Source organism: Gallus gallus, chromosome 19 (genome assembly GCF_016699485.2).
Source record: "Gallus gallus isolate bGalGal1 chromosome 19, bGalGal1.mat.broiler.GRCg7b, whole genome shotgun sequence".
Classification (NCBI taxonomy): Eukaryota; Metazoa; Chordata; class Aves; order Galliformes; family Phasianidae; genus Gallus; species Gallus gallus.
In genome coordinates, this window is record NC_052550.1 from 1,135,742 (window position 1) to 1,155,889 (window position 20,148).

Below are 20,148 nucleotides of genomic sequence, written 5' to 3' on the forward strand. Positions count from 1 at the left end.
TCAATTATGAATGAAAATACATTCTTCTTGCATTTTGTTGATATATGTTCTTGATAAACAAATATACCATTCTTTGTTGCTCATTTTTGTAAAGTGTGACTACTTTATAGAAAAGTAACAGGAAGCACTTTATTGTCTGACTATGAAACAAGGCTACAACCACAAAAGAGAAGTGGCACTTGTGACACAGAGCATTTTGTCCTGTATAAAGCACACAAGCAACCCCTAACCCAGACTTACTCTCCAGCTGCTTTCACCCCAGCACCCTCCCATTCAGTGGCCAGGCCAGCAGGCTCACACAGCCACCAGCTTTTCAAACCCAAAGGTTGACATGGGCTCAAACTGACTGCGTTTTCAGTGAGAAAGGACACAGCCATGTGAGTAGAAACTGCACTTGCATCGCCGTACTAGAGAATGAAGTTGTACAACTAACCTAGACTTCGTGAGACTGAATACGTGTGCTACTTTCAGCAACTTCTGGGACTGCCTACAGCATTTTTCTCCTAAGGACAATTTGCTATATCTATCACTATTAACTTCTGAGATACAGCAATACCCACAGTACCATAAATAAATGGCAGCATCCAAAGTTAGCATTTACGGAAGCGTACCATTTGGGGAGAGTGTTTTACTACTATTTAACTGTTACACTGAAAATGGAAGGGTCGGAAACACATCAAACACACCTCAGAAAGCCTGCATCCTTCTTGTCTGTCTCTCACTTCAGACTGTTTCCTGTTCAGTACTTGCAGGGTTCACAAGAAGGCCATCTATCACATTCTTGCTTTTTTTCCTCTTTTATAACCAAGGCTTAACATGTCTCTTCACATCCGCTGCAGTTTTAGCATTATCTATTAATGGCTTAGCGACTGAATACTATCCAGCCATCACAAGCTTGACCTGACTTCTCACTACACCTAAATCTATGTTTATTTTGTTCAGTGGCTGATGAGATATTATGGTACATCATAAGCAGTTCCGGTTGTTAATTTGCTAAGAATTCATGGCAGTTACTGCACTGATAGGGGAAGGCTTTGATCTCTCAGTTTGTGCTAGGTTTAGACACATTTCAGCGTGCACATTTAGATTACTTCAGGCTGAACGTGTTGGTAAATTATGGCTTTATATTCTTGAAGCAGTAACGCTTTGTTCTGTGCTCAGTACTCATGAATGTGCAGTGTCCTTGCTGGCATGGCCAGCCTGACAGTACAAGTTTCAGGTATCTCAAGCAAAATGTCCACAGACAGCTTTGAACGCACCTGGGGCAATTCTGCTCAAGTACTGTTCCATCTGGCCATGAGATGCCAGAAGAGTCATGTAACAGTTCTAGCAGCCAGCCCTTCACTGCACAGCCTGATGACACTGGAAACTCTGTAGGTACCTGTCTGACCTAAACTACTGGGGCACTTTACAAGAGACCAGTTCAGTTCCCCAGACGCTTTAAGTTGAAGACGGACTTTCTAAAAGATTCACTCCGGCTCCACCACTGTCTGTTAAGATACCCATGTCATCCCTGGCAGGTCAGGTTGACTAAACAAAACAGTCCCCAGCTGCCGTTCTGCAGCCAGGAACACAATCAGCCACCAGGTACACAGGTGGAACAGGCAGGAAAGAGCTCCCCATAGAACACAAGAGGAACGCTGCTTCTCCTGGACTGGAACTTGGGCACTGGTCCAGCTATGCAGAAGTCAGTAAAACCATGCCATCCCTAGGGATGCTCAAAGCTAATGCAGCTTACCAGGCACAAGTGGTACAAATGCATTGGTGAGAAGCCCGTGAATTCTCCCTAGCAGCTCTCCGGAAGAGAAAAATTCCTCACTGAGTCATTAAGGGAGAGACTGGAGAGCACTGGTATCCCGGGGAGCCACGGGTCTGTTTGGTAAAGAGCACAGGGCTTTGGAGTAGAAGACCATGACACAGTGTGCTTTGTGTCCTAGCCATGATTATTATTTGCAAGGAGGAATACTAAATTCCTAACATACCTTAACCAAGGGACAGGGCAGCAAGTACCAACCAAGGAAGTGTTCAGCAAGAATGTATGAAAAATGAAATAATGGGTCCAGACGCAGCAGCACTAATATAGAGATTTTATTTCAACTGTATTGAGTTGTACAGCACATTTTGTTTGTCACAATGCTATAGAACTGATTTTAGAGTTTTTGGCCAGCACATTGTGACGCTGAAACTCACAAGAGCTAAAAGCAGTTTGGACTAATGGCCTGAACGGAAGGGCCAGGAGTACCTAGTTTCTGGCTTCCTTATTGCTTGCAGTCATTCCAACATGTGTAAAACAGGAGCAAATTCTTCTGCCAGCCCCATGGTCATCTTCCATGTCTGGCAATGACTGCAAGGTACAAGGCAGGGGAGAATCTGAAGCAAGGTGCCTTCTCGTCCCAAAGCCATATTGGTTGTTCCCAGTATGGAAAAGAAGCAGAGTCCAAGTAGGTACAGGGTCTTCACATGATGCTAGCTTTGTTTGCACTACTGGGATTTACAAAACCAGAGGCTGACATATCAAAGTGCAGGAAAGGGTCATTGTTCCATTCCCTCTGACAGAGATGACAAACCGTTAGCAAAAATCTGGGAGATCAAAACAGCATAAAGTACTTCGCCTTGTTTGACCAAATGCCCTCACTGGTCCTCCCTCCAAACATATGAAGTCTCAGCTCATGATGTGTATATAGGGCATTTTCATGTCTTTGGGAAGAAAACCTACGTTCCTGGAAAGAAATGCCCCACACTCAAACTCTTCTTCCTCACTAATGCCTGCGGATATCTTAGAAAGGAGGCAGGATGGATACTCCCACAGAGATCTAGCAATTAAACAGAAGTTCACCCAAAGCCACCTTTTCTTTCGAAACCTTTCTTACTTTCTAAACCCAGTTACTTTTCTTTTTTGGAATGAGTTGGGATTCCTGCTCTCTAGTTTAAGGAACAAGCAGAGAGGCAATTACAAGTTGGCAACTCTGAACTCTGACCACTGTACAGGAGACAAAAAAAAAAAAGGAAGTCAAATTCAAGAGGCATTTTAGGTAGCACTGGGGCAAACCAGAGATATTGTTTCCACCACTGAACAGATGCCATGTGTCATGTTTATCACTGTGGCTTGGTTGTACATCCTAAAGTGAAAAGCACAGACAGTAGTGTCTATGTCAGCCAGTGTCTTTCCCCACCTCCATTTGGTATCAATGCTTCATTCTCCCTTTTTCGGGTTACATTAAGTGCACAGAAATATATAGCAGCATTTGGACTGAAACCCTCACATACACCAGACAGCACATTCCAGGAGGTAAAACAACATATTATGGCCTATACCCTCAGGGTATCAAGTTTTCAGGATACAGAGCAGTAGGAAGTGGAGAGCTGAGGGCAGAAAAGGGGAGGAGGAGCAACACAGGAACACGAGTTCTGTTTCCATGCCAGGAGAGGATCAGGGTGCCATTCCTGTGTTAGCACCAGGCTGTGACACTACTGCAGACAAAGCAGACGGACAGAGCAGGAAGTGAAAAAGCCAATCTCCCATCTCCCCGCACAGCTGGCGGGCAGGGGCAAAGTCAGGTGCATTCACCAATCCTAGCGGAGCATGAAAACAGGCAAAATCTGCTTGGCCTGTTTTCAGCCAGAATGAATTTCTCTTCAACGCTCAAGAGAAAATCAATTAGTGACGGCTAATGAGTCTTGTTCACCAAGCTGATCACAAATCACACTCATGGAAAGAGAATCTACAGAACTGCTCCAGGCTGAGGCCCTTCCAAAGCACATAGTACCACCTCGAGTCTGCCCTCTTCCTTCTTGTACAGCAGCCTGCCTTTGTTGGGGGAGTTGGTTCTAAACATGCCTTTCTATTGCTTTGGGGGTACTTTGCACAGGCAATATCTGTGAAAACATTGCTTTCCAGCCCATAAACATAAGAGACTGCAATCCCCTCTTTTGCCCTAGGTCAGACTACAATGTACGGGCCCACCGGTACCACAGTGGAGGCACACCGTACTCTCTAATCTGAGCTCCTCTGCTCCAGGTCTGATCGTAAGACTGCTGAAGACAGTGCATTCAAGCTTGGTGTTCAAGTGTTGCACCAAAGGCCTTCACAATTACAGTGGAGGCAGAGTCACCCTTCAAACCCATGAGAGAAAAGGCTGGGCTTAGACCGGTCCCTTGTCTGGCATTCAGCTGGAAGCTGTGGCGATGGGCTTCTTCAGATGTTGGCTCATGAGCTCCCTGGCACGAGACACTTGGATGTGGTCATAACAGGAGTTACAAACGAGGACAGGGTCATACAACTGCTGATCGGGGATGGGCAACTTCAGGTGGCAGCAACCAGCACAAAACACATTCCCACAGTTCCTGTCAGGAAGAAAGAAAGGCAGTGAAAAGAGAGCTGCAAACACCAGAAAAAAAACTCAGCAAGCGTAAAGGATCCAGTTTGGGATCAGAAGGACCAAAGACCTCGGGGAAATGGAAACAAGGAAAACGTAGCAGACGGGGAATCTGCAGGGAATTACTGAGATCTGGTAAATAAAACAAAGTCCCAATAATTTCTCTTTGGAGGTGGAGGGGACAAACACTGCAGACAAGCATTTTGGGAGGTTTAAGAGACAGGCAGAGAAGAAGAGTGGAACTGCAGCAAAAATATTGTTTACCTGCAGTGATGCCTCCGTTTCGCCAGCCAGAATTCACAATCGCAGTTAAAACAATGCGAGGCCATGTGGTCTGGAACCCACCGCGTGACCTAGGGCAAATACCAGTCCTCATCAGCTTCAAGTCTAACACCACAATGACCACGTCTCAGGACCCGAATGCAGGCTGAGATGTTGCTCTGGATCAGAACAGGCCAGCCGTGATACAGCCCATCCCTCAGGTTCCTTTCTGTTCCTTTCCTTTCAGGCCTATCCCGTACAGCACGTATCCCCGCCAAGCGCCTACTACAACAGGATGCAGCAGATGAGGATGCAGACAGACTCTCTTCCCTTAAAGGACAAGGGTGGCTTCTCTCAGCCCTGCTTCCAGCCTAATCATCATTGCTGTAACCATGGAAATCAGCTGCCAGAAGGGAAACATCCTCTCCTGCTGCATTTATAGCATTTGCTGTTACAACACACATACCTCGGTCTCCTTCTTGTCAACAGGCTCCCAGCTCGCTTCTGACAAACAATCTTCACTGTGATCAGAGCAGAAGTCCTCAGTGTCGCTGCCATCTGATTCCTTCAGACATGTCTGCAAGAAGAGAGTCACAAATCCTGTCCAAGGGCACTCCCTCTCCAGCCACACAGTGCTTGCGAGGGGCATGTGGGTTGCTCTGCATTTCCCTGTACAAGGAGCAAAGCACTGAAGCTTTTGTGACTGCATAGGAGCCATTGCTTGGCCACCTGGAAGCAGAAGTACCTCCAGGAGGAACGAGGACATGGCTTGTGGATGAGGGGAATGGGGCTGAAGAAACACAGCAGTGGTCTCAACCATCTGCTCCGAAGTTATAGGAATGTGAATGCAGTTTGGAGCAGGCAGTGTGAGGGGGCGTGCAGAGACTGCTGCTGGCAGAGGGCTGCACAGCTGAAGCTGTTAGAGGCAGTTACTTACGAAATCGTCCTCGTAGTCCATGGGCGGTTCAGCCGGCGGGGCGCAGAAGTGGCGGATGTCCAACCGCAGCTGCAGCTCCCGCACCTGCCTGCGGAGCTGCTCCACCTCCTGCTTGTAGCTGGCCTCGATCTGCCGCAGCCTGTGCTGAATCACATCCGTGGGGAAAGGGAGCCCATCATCATCCAGGTAGAGAGGAGGCACGGGAGAAGGACATTTTGGTGGCATGTGTTTGGGACCAGGCGCTTGCTTCAGGTGGCAGGGCAGCCACGAACGGCTGGGCTTCCCTGTGGAGCCTGCAAAATGCGTGCCGATGTGGCCAGAGCAGACCGAGCCTTTTGCACCTTCCCTGGCAGACCACGGGCTGCTGAAACACAGGCCCGGTGCCCGGAGCTGTTTGCTGCTCAACCTCTTGCTACAACAACCGTAGGAGAGGAGCTGTCTGGGCGTGGGCTCCCCATTGGGGAGCGATGTCACCATTCCTTGAAAACTGTCCCAGTTGGACCCCAAAAAGGAGAACTCGCTGCTTTGGCTCTGGGAAATGGGCTTGCGCCATTGCTCTAGTGGGCCTCTCCCCATCCGGCAGGGATCCTCACAGAGCCCCTTCCTTCCAGCATAACCTTTGCTGCTGTCTTCATCTGGACAGGGGATGCCCGGCTCCTGACAAGGAGCGCTGGGTGCCAGTGGCTCCTGGCTGGGAATGTCTTGGCAGGTGGTGTTTTTCTTGGGGCAGCCTTCTCCACTGGGTGCCAAGCCAGTAGCCTTCAAAGGTTCCTGGGAACGGGATTCTAATTGCTTTCCAGAACTGTTGGAAACGCTGTCAACATTTTCCTGTTTGGAAGGATTTGGAGCTGGGCATGCACCATCCAGTTCCTCCGTGTAAGTTCCATTTCCCTTTTCTGTCTCCACAGATAGGCCATTTGCTGGCACAGATGCCCAGCTGCTCAGCTTCTTGCTTTGCTCTTCATGCTCAGTGGTGCTGTTGAAAGCACTGCTGGCTTGCAGGGGGACATTTTCCTGCTGCTCCTCTACTTGCTGCGTCTCAGCAGCAGCCACCATGCTGCCTTCTCCCACGTGCAGCTCGGCTCCCTCAGTGGCAGCATGCCTGGCTTCCAGTCCCACACGCACCTCCTGACAGTGGTTATTCAGGTTTGGATCACTGGACGTGCGGGTCAGCGGGCTGCTGGAGTCGCAGGCTGAAAGCAGGTCGTCCATAGATCTGGTCTTTGGTAATCTGGAACCCCAAAGCAAAGCAAATCTCAAAACAAAACTCTTTGAAACTTCCCTCATTTCAGCTGTAGCTATGATAATGGAAATGGTCCTAATTGGAGACGATGGGGTGGGAAGAGAGGAGGGGTGCAGCAGCATGAGCTGAAATGCAGAACATTACATCTGCAACCTGGCATCTGCAGTCTGCCTTTTTGGGCAGCAGTGAGCCGTACACGTTCTCCTTCAAGTGGGTGGGACAATGCTACACAGCTCTTGCTCCCCACAGCGAAGATAACGAGCGCAAGAGGTAAAACAGAGGAACTACAAGAAGGGAAAGATGACTGTGGGTAAGAGGCAACCCGGGACTGGAGCTCTAGGCTCTTACCTGTCCAAACATCTGCCACTGAACTCCTGGCTTTGAGATCCAGGGGACATGTAAATGTCCATGTCATCCTGTCCCAAAGGGTGCGGGGAAGAAGCTGGGAGATACACTGCTGTCCAGACGTACAGTGCTCGCACGTGGCACACAGGATGCAGCACCTGCAACAACCACTGTGGTTAGAGATGAACACAGCAGGAAACCTCTCCAGCCTCTCCTCGTACAGTTCTTGGTGCCTGGCAGGTGGACAGCCCAGAAAGCGAGGCCAGGAGCAATACTCACCTGCTCAGACCCTGGCATGTAGAGAAGATTGTGGAAGTTCTTATTTCCAGCCCGCAGGAGGGACCACACGGAGCAGGTCCGCTTGTAGATGTTGTGCATCTCTCGCTCGCATGGGCTGTTCCCAAGGAAGGTCCCATAGAGGCAGGAATACGTGTGCTGCACCAGCTTCACCTGCAGCATCAAAGGGAGAACAGTTGTCATGGCTATTGGAAGGTGGTGTTGCCTGTCTCCAAGGGCAATATCTTCCACCTCTCTGGGAAGATTCTCACCCAGCTGGTAGCCTTAGCGCTGCCCTCTCTGTCACACAGGGCAGGACAAAGAGCGGCTAACAGAAGGCACTTTGATTAAAGTGAAATCAACAGTCAACTGATACCATGTCTATGACCTTAAGCTGTATTACATGATAAGGCAGAGATTAATAGCTATCATTTCCCCGTATTTTTTCTTACACCAAGCTTTTGGTTATAACAGTGCTGCTGATGGAAGCTTTTGATTAAAACAGAGCTGATGATGGTACGTGAATTCACTGGGCTAGAAAAGGACCTGGAGAAGGAGCAATCCAAAGAAACTACAGAACATAAAACTTTCATCACTGCCCAGTCTGTTTGGTCTGCCAAGCCTGCAGTCCCCACTGGGAGAAGGAAGAAATGCAAGCAGTCAAAGAGAAGCTGTCAGCAGCACTGCACATACAGAAGCAGGTCAGAATGCCTCAACTAAAGGGCAGGGCGGAACCCGCACAGGTATGTCAGGAATGCCAGCAGAGAGCCCAAACAGTACTCAGACACTTCCCAGTTTTTAAAGAATTGTATTTTTGTTGTCTTCCAACTATAACACCATAAAATATCATGGCCTCCTCTCTGCCTCTGCTAACAGCTGGCAAGGAATAAAGAAGCATTTGCATACTTTGCATGTTTCCCCAGGGGTCGGTGCTGGGGCCTGTCCTCTTCCATATCTTTATTGATGGCCTGGATGAGGGCATTGAGTGCACCCTCAGTAAGCTTGCAGATGACACCAAGCTGGATGGAAGTGTCGATCTGCCTGAGGGTAGCGAGGCCTTACAGAGGGATGTGGATAGGTTGGATAGCTGGGCTGAAGCCAATGGGATGAGGTTCAGCAAGACCAAATGCTGGATCCTGCACTTTGGCCACAACAACCCCAGGCAACGCTACAGGCTTGGGGCAGAGTGGCTGGAAGACTGTGTAGAGGAAATGGAACTGGGGATATTGATTGATGCTCGACTGAACACGAGCCAGCAGTGTGCCCAGGTGGCCAAGAAGGCCAATGGCATCCTGGCTTGTATCAGAAACAGTGTTGCCAGTAGGAACAGGGAAGTAATTGTCCCCCTGTACTCAGCACTGGTGAGGCCTCACAAAAGACATCAGAGATGGGTAACAAAGCTGGTGAGGGCTCTGGAGCACAGGCCTTATGAGGAGCAGCTGAAGGAGCTGGGATTGTTCAGTCTAGAGAAGAGGAGGCTCAGGGGAGACCTTATTGCTCTCTATAACTACCTGAAGGGAGGTTGCAGTGAGCTGGGGGTCAGCCTCTTCTCTCGTGTGACAGTGATAGGACTAGAGGGAATGGCTTCAAGCTGCACCAAGGAAGATTCAGGCTGGACGTCAGGAAATACTACTTGTCTGAAAGGGTGGTCAGGCACTGCAATGGGCTGCCCAGAGAGGTGGTGGAGTCACCGACCCTGGGGGTGTCCAAGGAACGTTTGGACGCTGTGTTGAGGGACATGGTTTAGCGAGAACCATTGGTGATAGGTGGATGGTTGGACTGGGTGATCCTGTGGGTCTTTTCCAACCTTGGTGATTCTACGATTCTGTGCGTATTGCTTACCAAAAAGGCTTCATTAAATTCAAAGAGGCAAGGAAATTGCTTCAGAAGCTGATGAACAGCATCCAGCCACTGGAGGAAAACCGGGCACTGCTCATTCTGATCTTCCACCTTCTCCTGGTGCCCACAGCGATCACCAAATTTGTGACCAAAATCCAGCCAATCTGATTCAACAAGCACCTGGAAACCCTGTGAATAAAAGAGAAAACTTTGCTGTAGGCACCGAGCGAGACAAGGCAAGCTCCATCTGCCAGCAGAGGCAAGTGATCTCAGGACTAATGCAGCTCTGGCAAGGAAACTGTGCTCGGTTTGGGGGTAAAGCTACCTGAAGGTCAGAGGCTTTCAAACACAAAGCAACGTCTGTTATTTCTATATGACAAACAACCTTGAGAATGAACGTAAATAAATAAAATAATCACAAGGAGGAGCAGGGAAGCAGCTGCACCTTGAACACAACAGGTTATTTACCAAAGCGCTTTACCAAACTGGGAATGAGGCATACAATTCACTGAAAAGAGGCAGGAAGAACATACAGAAAAACTCAATAATAACAGCTCTGAAATGCCAGTAAGCTAATTTCCACATGGAGTTTTGCTCCTTTCTGCCGAGACTCAAAGACAAGAGCTGCCATTTGACAGACATGAAACAGCAGAGTAGCACAACGCATACCTCCATTGTCCTGTAATAGGGGTCCAGAAGAATCTTTGCCAGCGCTACGATCTGTGGGGTCCTGTCCCAGCCATCAGAGCAATGAACCAGCACTGGGCGTCCTTCTCTGTCAACTGCACTGGAGACCAGCACTGCTGCCTTCAGCATGACAGAAAGGTGCTGCAGCCACTTGGTGCTCTCCAGGGCTGAAAGCCAGCTAGAAGGTGTGCAAAAAAGCAGGAGGATGGTGGCTTAGTCCTCCAAGTGGCAAAACAACACATTAACCCAAGTTGCTTTTGTCTTCTCAGTGAAAATAATAGTCTTTTAAAAAACGTGTCAAAAAGAAGAGTCAACCAGCTTGGGAATAATTACAAACCAACATCTAATTGCAATTTTTCTCTGATGTTTCTGATACATAGAGAATAGGATACATACAGACAACAGATACTTAAGTCTGTGATGCAATCCATTCCAGATTACCAGGGATCGAAATGGGCCACGTTTAAGCACTGTGAGCACCTCCCCCATAGCTAGAGAAAGGTGACTTACTTGCTGGGGTCTGGCACTTGACTGCAGACAGCTCGCAGATACTGGAAACTGTTCCGGATGGAGTGGATGTTGGCCATGCCCATAAACACAACTTCGCAGTTTGGGTAATACTCTGAACAAGAAGAGAGACAGAAACATTCAGGAATTGCTGCTGCACTGCAGTGATTGCCTCCATGCACAGTTTGGTTGTCCCCCCACAGCAGCACTGCTCAATTCCAGCAGCAAGTAGGCAGTTTTTCTAGAAAGCCTTGTAGGCCAGCAGCTGTTACTGTGGAGTAATGGACTCTGCACAACTGAGAAGGGCAATGTGCTCCCAGAGACTGAGCACATGAACCCAACCTGACACAGACTGCTCCAGGGCCCACTCAACTCAGCAGGTTCAAGAAGCGCTGTGGGATGTGCTCAGCCCCGCGTACCTTCGCATTCACAGCCTCCTCCCTTTGCCCTGTTGGCCACGGCCGCCGTGTAGGACCTGGCATCAAGGATCAGCAGCTTCTGAGGAGTGCCCACGTTCTCCACACCTGAACACGCGGTGAGGGATGAGTCTGCAGAGAGAGCACAGGCTGAGTGCTGCACCTCCTTCCCTTCCTCCCTCCCTCCCACGGCAGCCCAGCACTGGCTGTGCACCCAGCCCACATGCAGGGCCCAGATTATGAACCTGGATACCGGGTGTAAATCTTGCATTATAACAGCCCTGTTAGCAGCAGTGACATTGAGGTGTAGGGAGCGCTGTATAACGCACACATTTAGGAGACAGCAGAAGAAGTGTGTTGTCTCACCGAAGTCAGCCTCGCAGGCCTCGCTGCCATCGCTGCTCCCGTTGTGCGGCACGCCGCCGGGTGCCTTCGCTCCAGGGTTCAAGGCACAGGCTTTGGCAATTGATGTCACGAGATACTCATCATCAGCATTCCGCCAGCCCCACCAGCTGATTTCAGGCTGGCTGCAGCGTGCAATCACCGCCCCGTTACGCACGTGTCTGCAAAGGAAGCCCCGTGGAGGTGAGGGACACCCCAGCAAACCTCCCCCCTCGCCCCCAGCCAGCCGGTGCCTGGGCAGCCCTGCTCACTGCTTCACCCACTGCATCTAACCCTGCACCAAGCAGTGAAACAGGGCAGGGCACTTCAGAAATGGAACAGGGACTTCAAACAGCAGTTATTCACAACAACAGTGGTGATAGTGGTTGCCCAGAGAGGTTGTGGATGCCCCGTTCCTGGAGATGTGCATGGCCAGGTTGGATGGGCCTTGGGCAACCTGATCTAGTACTCAATCTAACGGTTGGCAACCCTGCCTGCAGCAGGAGGGACGAACTTGACGATCCTTGAGGTCCTTTCCAACTCAAGCTTTTCTGTTATTCTATGATTCTGTGACAGGGAGGCCATCACTCAGATCACAGCGATGAGGAACACGAGATGACTGCGAGCAGTGCAGGAGCAGCAAAGGGGTTGGAGCAGCTGGCAAAATGAGACGGCAGTGGGGCGGGTGGCTGCGGAGGGGCTGTCAGGAACACACAGCGGCAGCTCGGGGGCAGCTGTATGCCCAGACCCAATGGTAGGACCCACTGAAATGAACCTCTGCAGCGAGTGGGAAACTGCCAGTTGCTCTAGCCATTGTTCTCTTAAGAGAGAATTTCAAATAATTATGGCTGTACTTTGGGAAAGTCACAGTTATTAGTTGTGACAGTGCTCTGTTCTTCCCTTATCACCTCTTCCTTGCAGGACATGGCGGTTGTTAAACCATTTCATTTACCACTTGTAAGTTAGAGGGATTAGCTCACTCAGCATCAGACTAGTTAGTTTCTGGGTGGAGGCCTGAGCTGGTGTTTATTAATAAGCCCTAAAATATGAACCCTACCCTGGCTGTAGGCTTCACAGAAGGCCTGAAATAGGGCTAAGTGTGCATTTTTCACATCAACGTCCATCTTAAGAGGCCTGGAAAGGGGATGGAGGATTATGTGACAAAATTTGCTGCTGCTACGGAATTATCCATGATTGTCTGTAGCTGACTGGAAAAAAAACTATAGAGGATCTCGTGATATCAAGTGATAAAAAAGCATATTAAATTTAATGATAATAAATGAAAAGTTAATGCAAAACGAAAAGTCCATGGTGAGTAGGCTCACTGAGTGACCATAGAAAGCACAATCTCACATTCACCTGAATATATGTGGCAGGAAATGGAAGATACTGGCTGCTGCAAAGGCTGTGGAGGCAGAACATCTGCATCCCCGTCCTGTTACACTCCCATGAGATTCTATCCCTGGTGTCTGGCCCTTCTCAGGGAGGGGATGAGGAACTGGATGGTCCTGTATCTCAGTTCTTCCTAACAATAACACCTGCCCTTCCCTGCCCTGCTGCCCCTCATGCAACACCTCTCTGAAGATGAGCCAGAGTAAGAACAGACACGGATAAGGACCTGACAAACAACACCCAAATACCTTTTGTAGGTCAACACCTCTGAAAAAGTTGCACTGGTGGCCGAGTAGAAGATGTAACAGTTCAGATCCCAATGCACACTAGCACGAGCCTCAAGCCAGTACTCAAAGGCTGCTTAGTGCCAGTGGGCTCTGAGCAGCACCTCTGCCATTCTCATTCATTCTTCCTCATGCTGTCACTCCTTTATGGGCTCTGCTGTCCCACAGCACAAGGCGTTGCTTCTTCCCACTATTTGCTCTGAAAGGCAGCACACTCAGAACACGCCGAGGCTTTGGATTTCTTCTAATAGTGCTACACAGCCTCTCACCAGCAGCTCTGCAGCTTGGAGGAATGGTTTTGCTTCTCAGAGACAATGTTGCTTCTCCTGAAGCAACCCGCAAGGAATTTTTTCTTGCTAATGACATCCTGTAGATAGCACTGATGAAGATTCTAAACTGAAGACTTCCAAAAAAAATAACATTCGTGTTCGGCTCAAAACACTTTGGGGCCCTTTTCTTTTGGTGCCATCCTCTGCTGCAGTTCTGTTTTGCAAGATGAGGAGCAGCGTCACTCCCAGGAGATCTATTTCTGGCTGCAGGATGACTGCAGGATGGGTAGCACCGACAGCAGCAAAGGCTTTGTTTATACTAGTAAGTGAAACAGAGCCAAGGTGTGGACTGGAGCACCGGCCCGTGATCACCCAAGCCTGTTTGTTAGCACACCCACAGCTTCTGGCCTGTGCCAACTAGCACTTTCCCAGACAGTGCCTGAGCACGTTTTTGGGACACGCGGGTGCTGTGCCATGACTGCTCCCAGTGCCTGGCTGGGTGTGACGGCTCCGTTCGGGACACAGAAGGTAGGAAAGGGCTTCGGCTGTGCTGCTGTGAGAAGCCACACTTCAGACTGCTTCGTGCAGTGCTACCAACGTGGCCAAAAAGTCACACAGCATTCAGAGAATTCTCGGTGCCACAGACTTCTAAGCAGAGCAACAAATACTGGGCAGGGCACAATCTTGAGCTAATCGGTTTCACGAGACATAATGATGTGCTAATAAACACAGGGAAGCATGGCCAGCATCAACGAGCATGAAGTCATCAGTAAGCAGAAAGTGTAACAGGTGCCAGTGGAAGAACCAAAGCCTAACCTGAGCCTGCACTGAGCTCCCCCAGCCTGGGGCACACGCGTTGCTTGACTCTGTGCTCACCACAAGCACACGATGCATTTCAGTTCTTTTCTTACTCGTGGTTTTCCTTCAAGAAAGCGATCCTAGAAACTGGAACAGTGCAAAGCGCCATAGCATTTTCACTTATGGGCCAACATTACCCCTTACTAATCCTCAGTTTAGTCTAAATGGCTCAAGAGCCCTTCAGAATCTAAAGCAGGAGGTGCCTGCGTTGGATCAGTTCACCTTTCACTCCCAGATTCACTCAGAGCACAAAGCTAGAGCACATCTGATGTTCTTAGCACATGCCACAAGCAACCAGAAAGCTGCAACTAAGAGCTCTCTAAGCAGCTTGGCTAAAAACAAGAGTAACAACTGAGAGAGGGTTTCCAGAGCAGTGCCTCTCAGTGATACCTATGGGCTCCCACCTGCAAGCACTCCCAGTTTCCAGGTGTACAGGGGAGAGCCCTGCCCCACGCAGCATGACCAGAAGGCCCCAGGCTGTGTGCTCTTCCATCAGGCTGCAGAAATGCCCACCATTTGCCTGCCATTTCCCTGACGCTTGGCTGCAGCATGGGCACAGATAAAGGTGACTGGGAGCATCTGTGAGCAGCTCTCAGCTAGAGCAGTGCCAAGGACTTCTGAAGGTGGCTGTGCAGACAGCGCAGTGACGAGGAGCGGCTGGCACACCGTGCCCGTCTGCCTCCGTAGTCAGCTAAATAATTAATTGCATCCTCTGCGCTGCTTTACAAGCAAACCATGCCTGGAGGCTCCTGCATCTCCACCGTGCATCTCCACTGAGAACTCAGCGATGAAGACCTGTGCTGCTGCTTTGCTTACCAGCTCAATTCTACTTTTTGTAAGGAAATTGATAACGTGATACCTCTGGTGTCACACTTTTCAGACCTGTCTGTCAGCCAGGAATGCAACTGCAGCCCTGTGAAGCTCTGAGCTCTACCAGCCGGTCCTGTGGTGGCTGAGTCCTTGGGGTGCACGCACCCCACCTGTCCTGAGCTGGGGGTGCTGAGGAGCTGAGTGGGAGGTGTGCATTTCTCCCCTTCCCCCGGTACAGCACAAGGCACTACACCACGGCCCCCACGGGCTCTCCTGGCCAAACGCTTCCATTCTGGGGGCAAAGCCGAAAGAGCGCACGAGGATGAGGAAGAGATGGCGAAGGCCTTGCCCCATTTCGTAGCATCACTCGTCAGCACCTTGTAATCTGATCCCAGGCTGCAGAGGGCTGCAGCTCAGCCTGAAAATTACTGGGTATCCTCAGAGCGATATTATAAAGCGCTGAACAAAATAATTGTAAGAGAGCAGCAAAAAGACATGCTTCTGCCCTCGGGTGGGGAAGCACACTGGGACAGTCTCCAGTGCCAGGCCAATGTTAGCAAAAGTAATCACAAGCACAATTAACTTCTTAGCTGACTTGGCTACAAAGAGGGCAAGGCTCCATGCGATAACCAGCACTCATTACTCTTCTGCTGCAGAGTTTAGGTCTCGTAGGAACAACACGCCGTGTTTTGCCAGCATCTAATAGCAGATAACACAAACCACGTAACACAGAGACGTACAGCTACAGTGTGTGTAAATTCCCTGTCTTCACTTCCTGGCTCTACTGCTTCCCAGGGCTTTGCTTTGTTGTGCAGCTCTGGTATTTTCAAAGCTTTTTGTATTTGGATTTAATAATTGCTAACACCGAGTCTAATGCTAGAAATCACAATATACATTACAACATACACCAGCTGGGTGAGGTATCTTCCTGCACACCTATGCAACCGACCTCCCATTTGTCTCAAACATGCCAGTCTCCTAGATGTATTTAAAGAGAAATCACCCCCTGCCCTGAAAAGCTCTGCTTTACTTGCTGCCCAGCTGCATACATCCTCATATACAGATGATTTTTGGAAGGCTGCTCTGACCAGGGAAGAGGCACTCCCTCTGTTTACCAGCTATCGACTCAGCCACGTTCAGCCACCAGCAAACATTTCATCCTCCCCGTTACCTCAATGTTTACAAACTCTCACAACTCACGCAAAACAGAAATGATTTGCAGATGGGTACCAGAAGGTACATGCAGGTCCTACTGGACCTGGATGGACCTGCTGGACCTACTTGTCTGGATGAGGTGCTATGAGATATGGTTTAGAAGCTCAGTGGGTAGTAATGGTTATAGGAGGACAGTTGGATTAGATGATCTTGTAGGTCCTTTCCAACCTTGTAATTCTATGATTCTATGACACTACCTAGCTGATGGAGGGGCCATGCAGCAGGCTCATTTTGGCCAAGACTTCTTTTCAAAGAAGCTAGGCACATATCATCTCATCAAAATACTCTGAAACTCGGAGAGAGAGAACCTGAATTGGACATGGTGCCCTTGCTGCACCTCCCACAGTAGCAAAGTCACCCCCATGCTCAGATCTAACTGAAAGCAAAAAAGAAGCAGCAGTTACCCGAACTCCCTCTGGGAGAACATCCTGCTTTACCAGCACAGACCAAGCTTGCAGACCTGCCCAAAGGGCAGCCATCAGGGGCCTGGGGAGAGCACTTGTTTGTTTTGTGTTTACCTGTACACAACCACAGGGATCCTTTTCCACGACCTAAATGAAGCCACGTTCTCCAGCTCCTTATCAGTGATCCAGACAGGCACCAGCAGCTTCTGGGGATAACTGGAACAAAGCCTGGAAACAAAGAAAGCAGCGAGGCAAAATGAGACTCAGCAACCAAAATCTGTACCAGAGAAATTGTACAGCAACAGTGCAGGAGCAGTTCACTGTTTTCCCAAACTCTTGCATTTAGGACGGGCTCTTCCTTTCTGCCTCAGTACCATTTCAACATGAGTAAAGTGACCCAGAGACTGCTGTCAGGAGTGAGCTAGGAGAAGACAACGTCCACTTCAGGCCTCACCTCTGGGCCTGTGCAAAGCATTGCAGCACTTCCCAAGGATACCTTTGGAACACAGCTGGGGTTTAAACACGAGGGCTTATTATGGGGTTTTGGTTTTCTCGCAGCACTTACAAACCCAGAAACATGCAGTCAATAATTATTTATGATTAGCCAATGATTACCTTATGCTTAAGTCCCAGGAAAACATTAAAAACCCAACGGTAAGCGCGCTAGCAGCAGGACAAGAGGGGCCCCAAGGAAAAGAGGGGGAAAGGCAAACAGCATGCTGGGGAGAAGGGCTGAGAGCAACGCAAGCAAAGCAAAGCAAAGCAAAGCACACGTGAAGATCCAACAGTGCAGGGGCTTCCTGCTTAATGCAGCGACTGCCGTGCCCTGGGGCTCACAGCATGTGGCTGCATGCAAGACAAAGCACTGCCTGGATCCTGGACCCGCTGAGCCCCGCAGCTCCAGCAGACAAAATCCTGCCCATAGAACATCAAAGAGCAGCTTCAGGTCTAAGCTCCAACCCACATTGCTTAGAAGGAACGTTCCAGGGCTGAGGAGGGTGAAATGACCTAGTTGGGTAAACTGCAGAGCACGGCTGGTGCTCCCCTCAGCACAGGATAACCCAGCTGGTGGTAATGGGCATTGGTACAGCACTCGGTGCTGCTGGGATGTCATGCGAGCATGGACCTGCCTGCCCTGAAAGGAGATGTCACTCCACATGGGGTACGGACAACTGCTCAGAAAGCCCTGGGCAGAAGGCAAGATGGGTGTGTGGGATAATAACAGGGCATGGAAGGGGAAGCCAGGAAGCAAGACTGAAGCTGTCAGGTAACAGGCTGAAGGCCAGGCTGGGACACGTGTGGTAGAACTCCGAAGTGCTTCGTGTCCCACGTGTGAAATTGATCAGGAAGTGAATCACATAGAAGTGTGACAGAGAACAACGGAGTGTTGAGAAGGGTTTGTGCTTATTGGGAGCTCCGAGTAGCTGCAATCTATAAAAGAAGAATAGCGTTCATCTACATCAAAGCAGAATCAGTTTCCTGGTTCTTCAGATGAAACGTTATGGGAGAGGTCTTAAAAACTGTGGAGAGTCAGGGGAGTTTCAGTACAGGAGAACATCTTCTAAGGCACTGCGACTGCATTTACAAAAACCATAACAAATAAGTCAGTACAATTCCAGCTCCAACACAGGACAGCCTTGAGAAGTTCAGTCAAAATTATGGAGGGTGCACAAAACCGGGCAGTGAGATGATGACAAACAGACCTGTGCTGCTAAGGCCGGGATCCCAAGGCTAAAAGAAACCAAAGAGCCAGGCTAAAGGAGCGTGCTGGCTTAAGAGCAAGTTATAAACTTGGTACAAGGTAGAATATCAGTAGTATCCTAGGTTTCAGAGTAGAAGCTTTGTAGAAAGACCAGAATAATTGAGCTAGCAAACAAAGTGCAGTCTGTTCCTAGACAATGTGAAGGCGAAAGTGTGAGGCCAAGAGCTACCAGCATCGATATGCAATGCAGGAAGGGCAAGGGCTGAAACTTAAGTCTGAAGAGAACCACAGGAGGATGGCACAGGGGGTACACTGCCCATAGAGGAACATGAGAGCAGCAACAGCTGCGTCTGGCTGATGGAAACTCAAAAAGGCTGCAAGGGCAGACATTGCATGGGTGTTTGTATTGCTTGCACCTAACATACATGGTCATCATGGCAACACAGGACTACATTTTCAGATATGATCGGCTGCCTCTTGGTGGTACTGGCCAAATAATGATACATAACTCCTCCTTTGGCCCTAAGCTTGAGCAGAGCTGCTCCGCAGCACAGTAACTGTAAAACTGCTTTGTTGCAGCGATCATCACACAGTAGAAGCCAGTGGTATTTGTAAAGGGGAAAAGTCCCCTACTGCAGCAGTGGTGTGTTCCACAGAGGGGAAATACACAGAAATGAAGCAGAAGTGAAGCTTTTTGGGAGAAAATGAAAGGAGATGAGGGAAAAAAAAGCTTGCAGATGATGAGATGGTTAATGAAATATGCTATTTGAGGTAATATAAAACAATCAGAGAGGATCAGAAGGAGGTATCTCAGTGAACGAAAGCTGGATTTTAAAGTAAGACAACCTCCTACAGATAGAATCATAGGATGGTTTGGGTTGGAAGGGGCCTTTAAGATCACCTAATTCCAACCCCCTGCTACAGGCAGGGACACCTCCCATTAGACCAGGCTGCTCACAGCCCCATCCAGCCTGGCCGTGAGTGCTCACAGGGAGGGGCCATCCACAGCCTCACTGGGCAACCTGGGGAAATGATTCCAAAGAGCACAAACATGAGAAGAGCCAACCATGAACCTCACTTCAAAAACAGTGAAAATCAGGCAGGTCAGGCCGGTTTTAAGAAATGCCCCGTGAAGAAATTAAAACTATGAAGACTTTTTTTCCCCCACCTTGGAGGTGTCAGCCTGCTACCGTACCTGAAGGTCTGGTAGATAAGCACGGTCACAGCACAGAATCAGAACTACCTGCACTGGTGTGAGCAGAGAAGCTGCCAGATCAATCCCTGTTTTACAGGTGACAAAGGCACACCGAGAGATTAACACGGGGGAACTATCTGTAAGGAATGAGGAGCAACTCATCGGCAGGACCAGATAATGCTCTCCCAACATTGCTACGGCAACCCGAATGCGCACCAGGTGAATGATTAACTGAGATGTGTAAGCTATTGCTTACATTGGCTGGGGTGCCAGAGGAATGAAAGGTGGCAAACACGGTATTGATTTTGTAAAAAGCTCTCTGGGGCAAATGTGGGAAACCACTTAAGCCTGACTGCTGCACAAAGCCACTGACTGTCACAGTCACTGCAAGGGTAAATACAGCACACTTGGGAAGAGTCAACACGGCTTTTGTGGAGGGAGGTGGCACATCACGCATCCACAAAGCAGACAGCGTGTGTGGTTGCCTGGATTTGGATTTTCAGAGCTTTTTTATACAGGTTGCTCAGCAAAGGCTCGAAGGAAGCTCTCCTCGAGTCTTGAGTAACTCTTGAAAAGATAAGAAACGGTTACAGACCTTTCTTTCTTATGGGCCTTTCTCACAAGGGAGGGAGTCCCAAAGGGAGCCTGCCTGGCCCTGCATTGTTATGGGACCACGCTGACCCAGAACAGCACTGAAATTGAGGTTTGACCCCAGGAAAAGGTGTGTAACAACAGAAACACGTACATCAGG

At 49.4% G+C, this 20,148-nt stretch overlaps 1 protein-coding gene across 6 annotated transcripts in view; it reads right to left on the reverse strand.

Annotated features, from left to right (window-relative positions):
• Nucleotides 1-2,073: 2,073 nt before the first annotated feature.
• MTMR4 (myotubularin related protein 4) overlaps nt 2,074-20,148 on the reverse strand; it is a 44,030-nt gene continuing 25,955 nt past the window's right edge. For all 6 annotated transcript variants that reach the window (XM_415720.7, XM_015295932.4, XM_015295931.4 and 3 more), the window contains 12 exons: nt 16,615-16,728; nt 11,254-11,450; nt 10,891-11,019; nt 10,475-10,586; nt 9,947-10,142; nt 9,281-9,466; nt 7,442-7,612; nt 7,166-7,320; nt 5,575-6,805; nt 5,104-5,214; nt 4,641-4,729; nt 2,074-4,344 (listed from right to left, as the gene is read on the reverse strand). In XM_415720.7, the coding sequence (XP_415720.6) occupies nt 4,167-4,344; nt 4,641-4,729; nt 5,104-5,214; nt 5,575-6,805; nt 7,166-7,320; nt 7,442-7,612; nt 9,281-9,466; nt 9,947-10,142; nt 10,475-10,586; nt 10,891-11,019; nt 11,254-11,450; nt 16,615-16,728 (2,869 nt within the window). In that variant the 3' untranslated portion in view covers nt 2,074-4,166. The remainder of the gene's footprint in view (nt 4,345-4,640; nt 4,730-5,103; nt 5,215-5,574; nt 6,806-7,165; nt 7,321-7,441; nt 7,613-9,280; nt 9,467-9,946; nt 10,143-10,474; nt 10,587-10,890; nt 11,020-11,253; nt 11,451-16,614; nt 16,729-20,148) is intronic.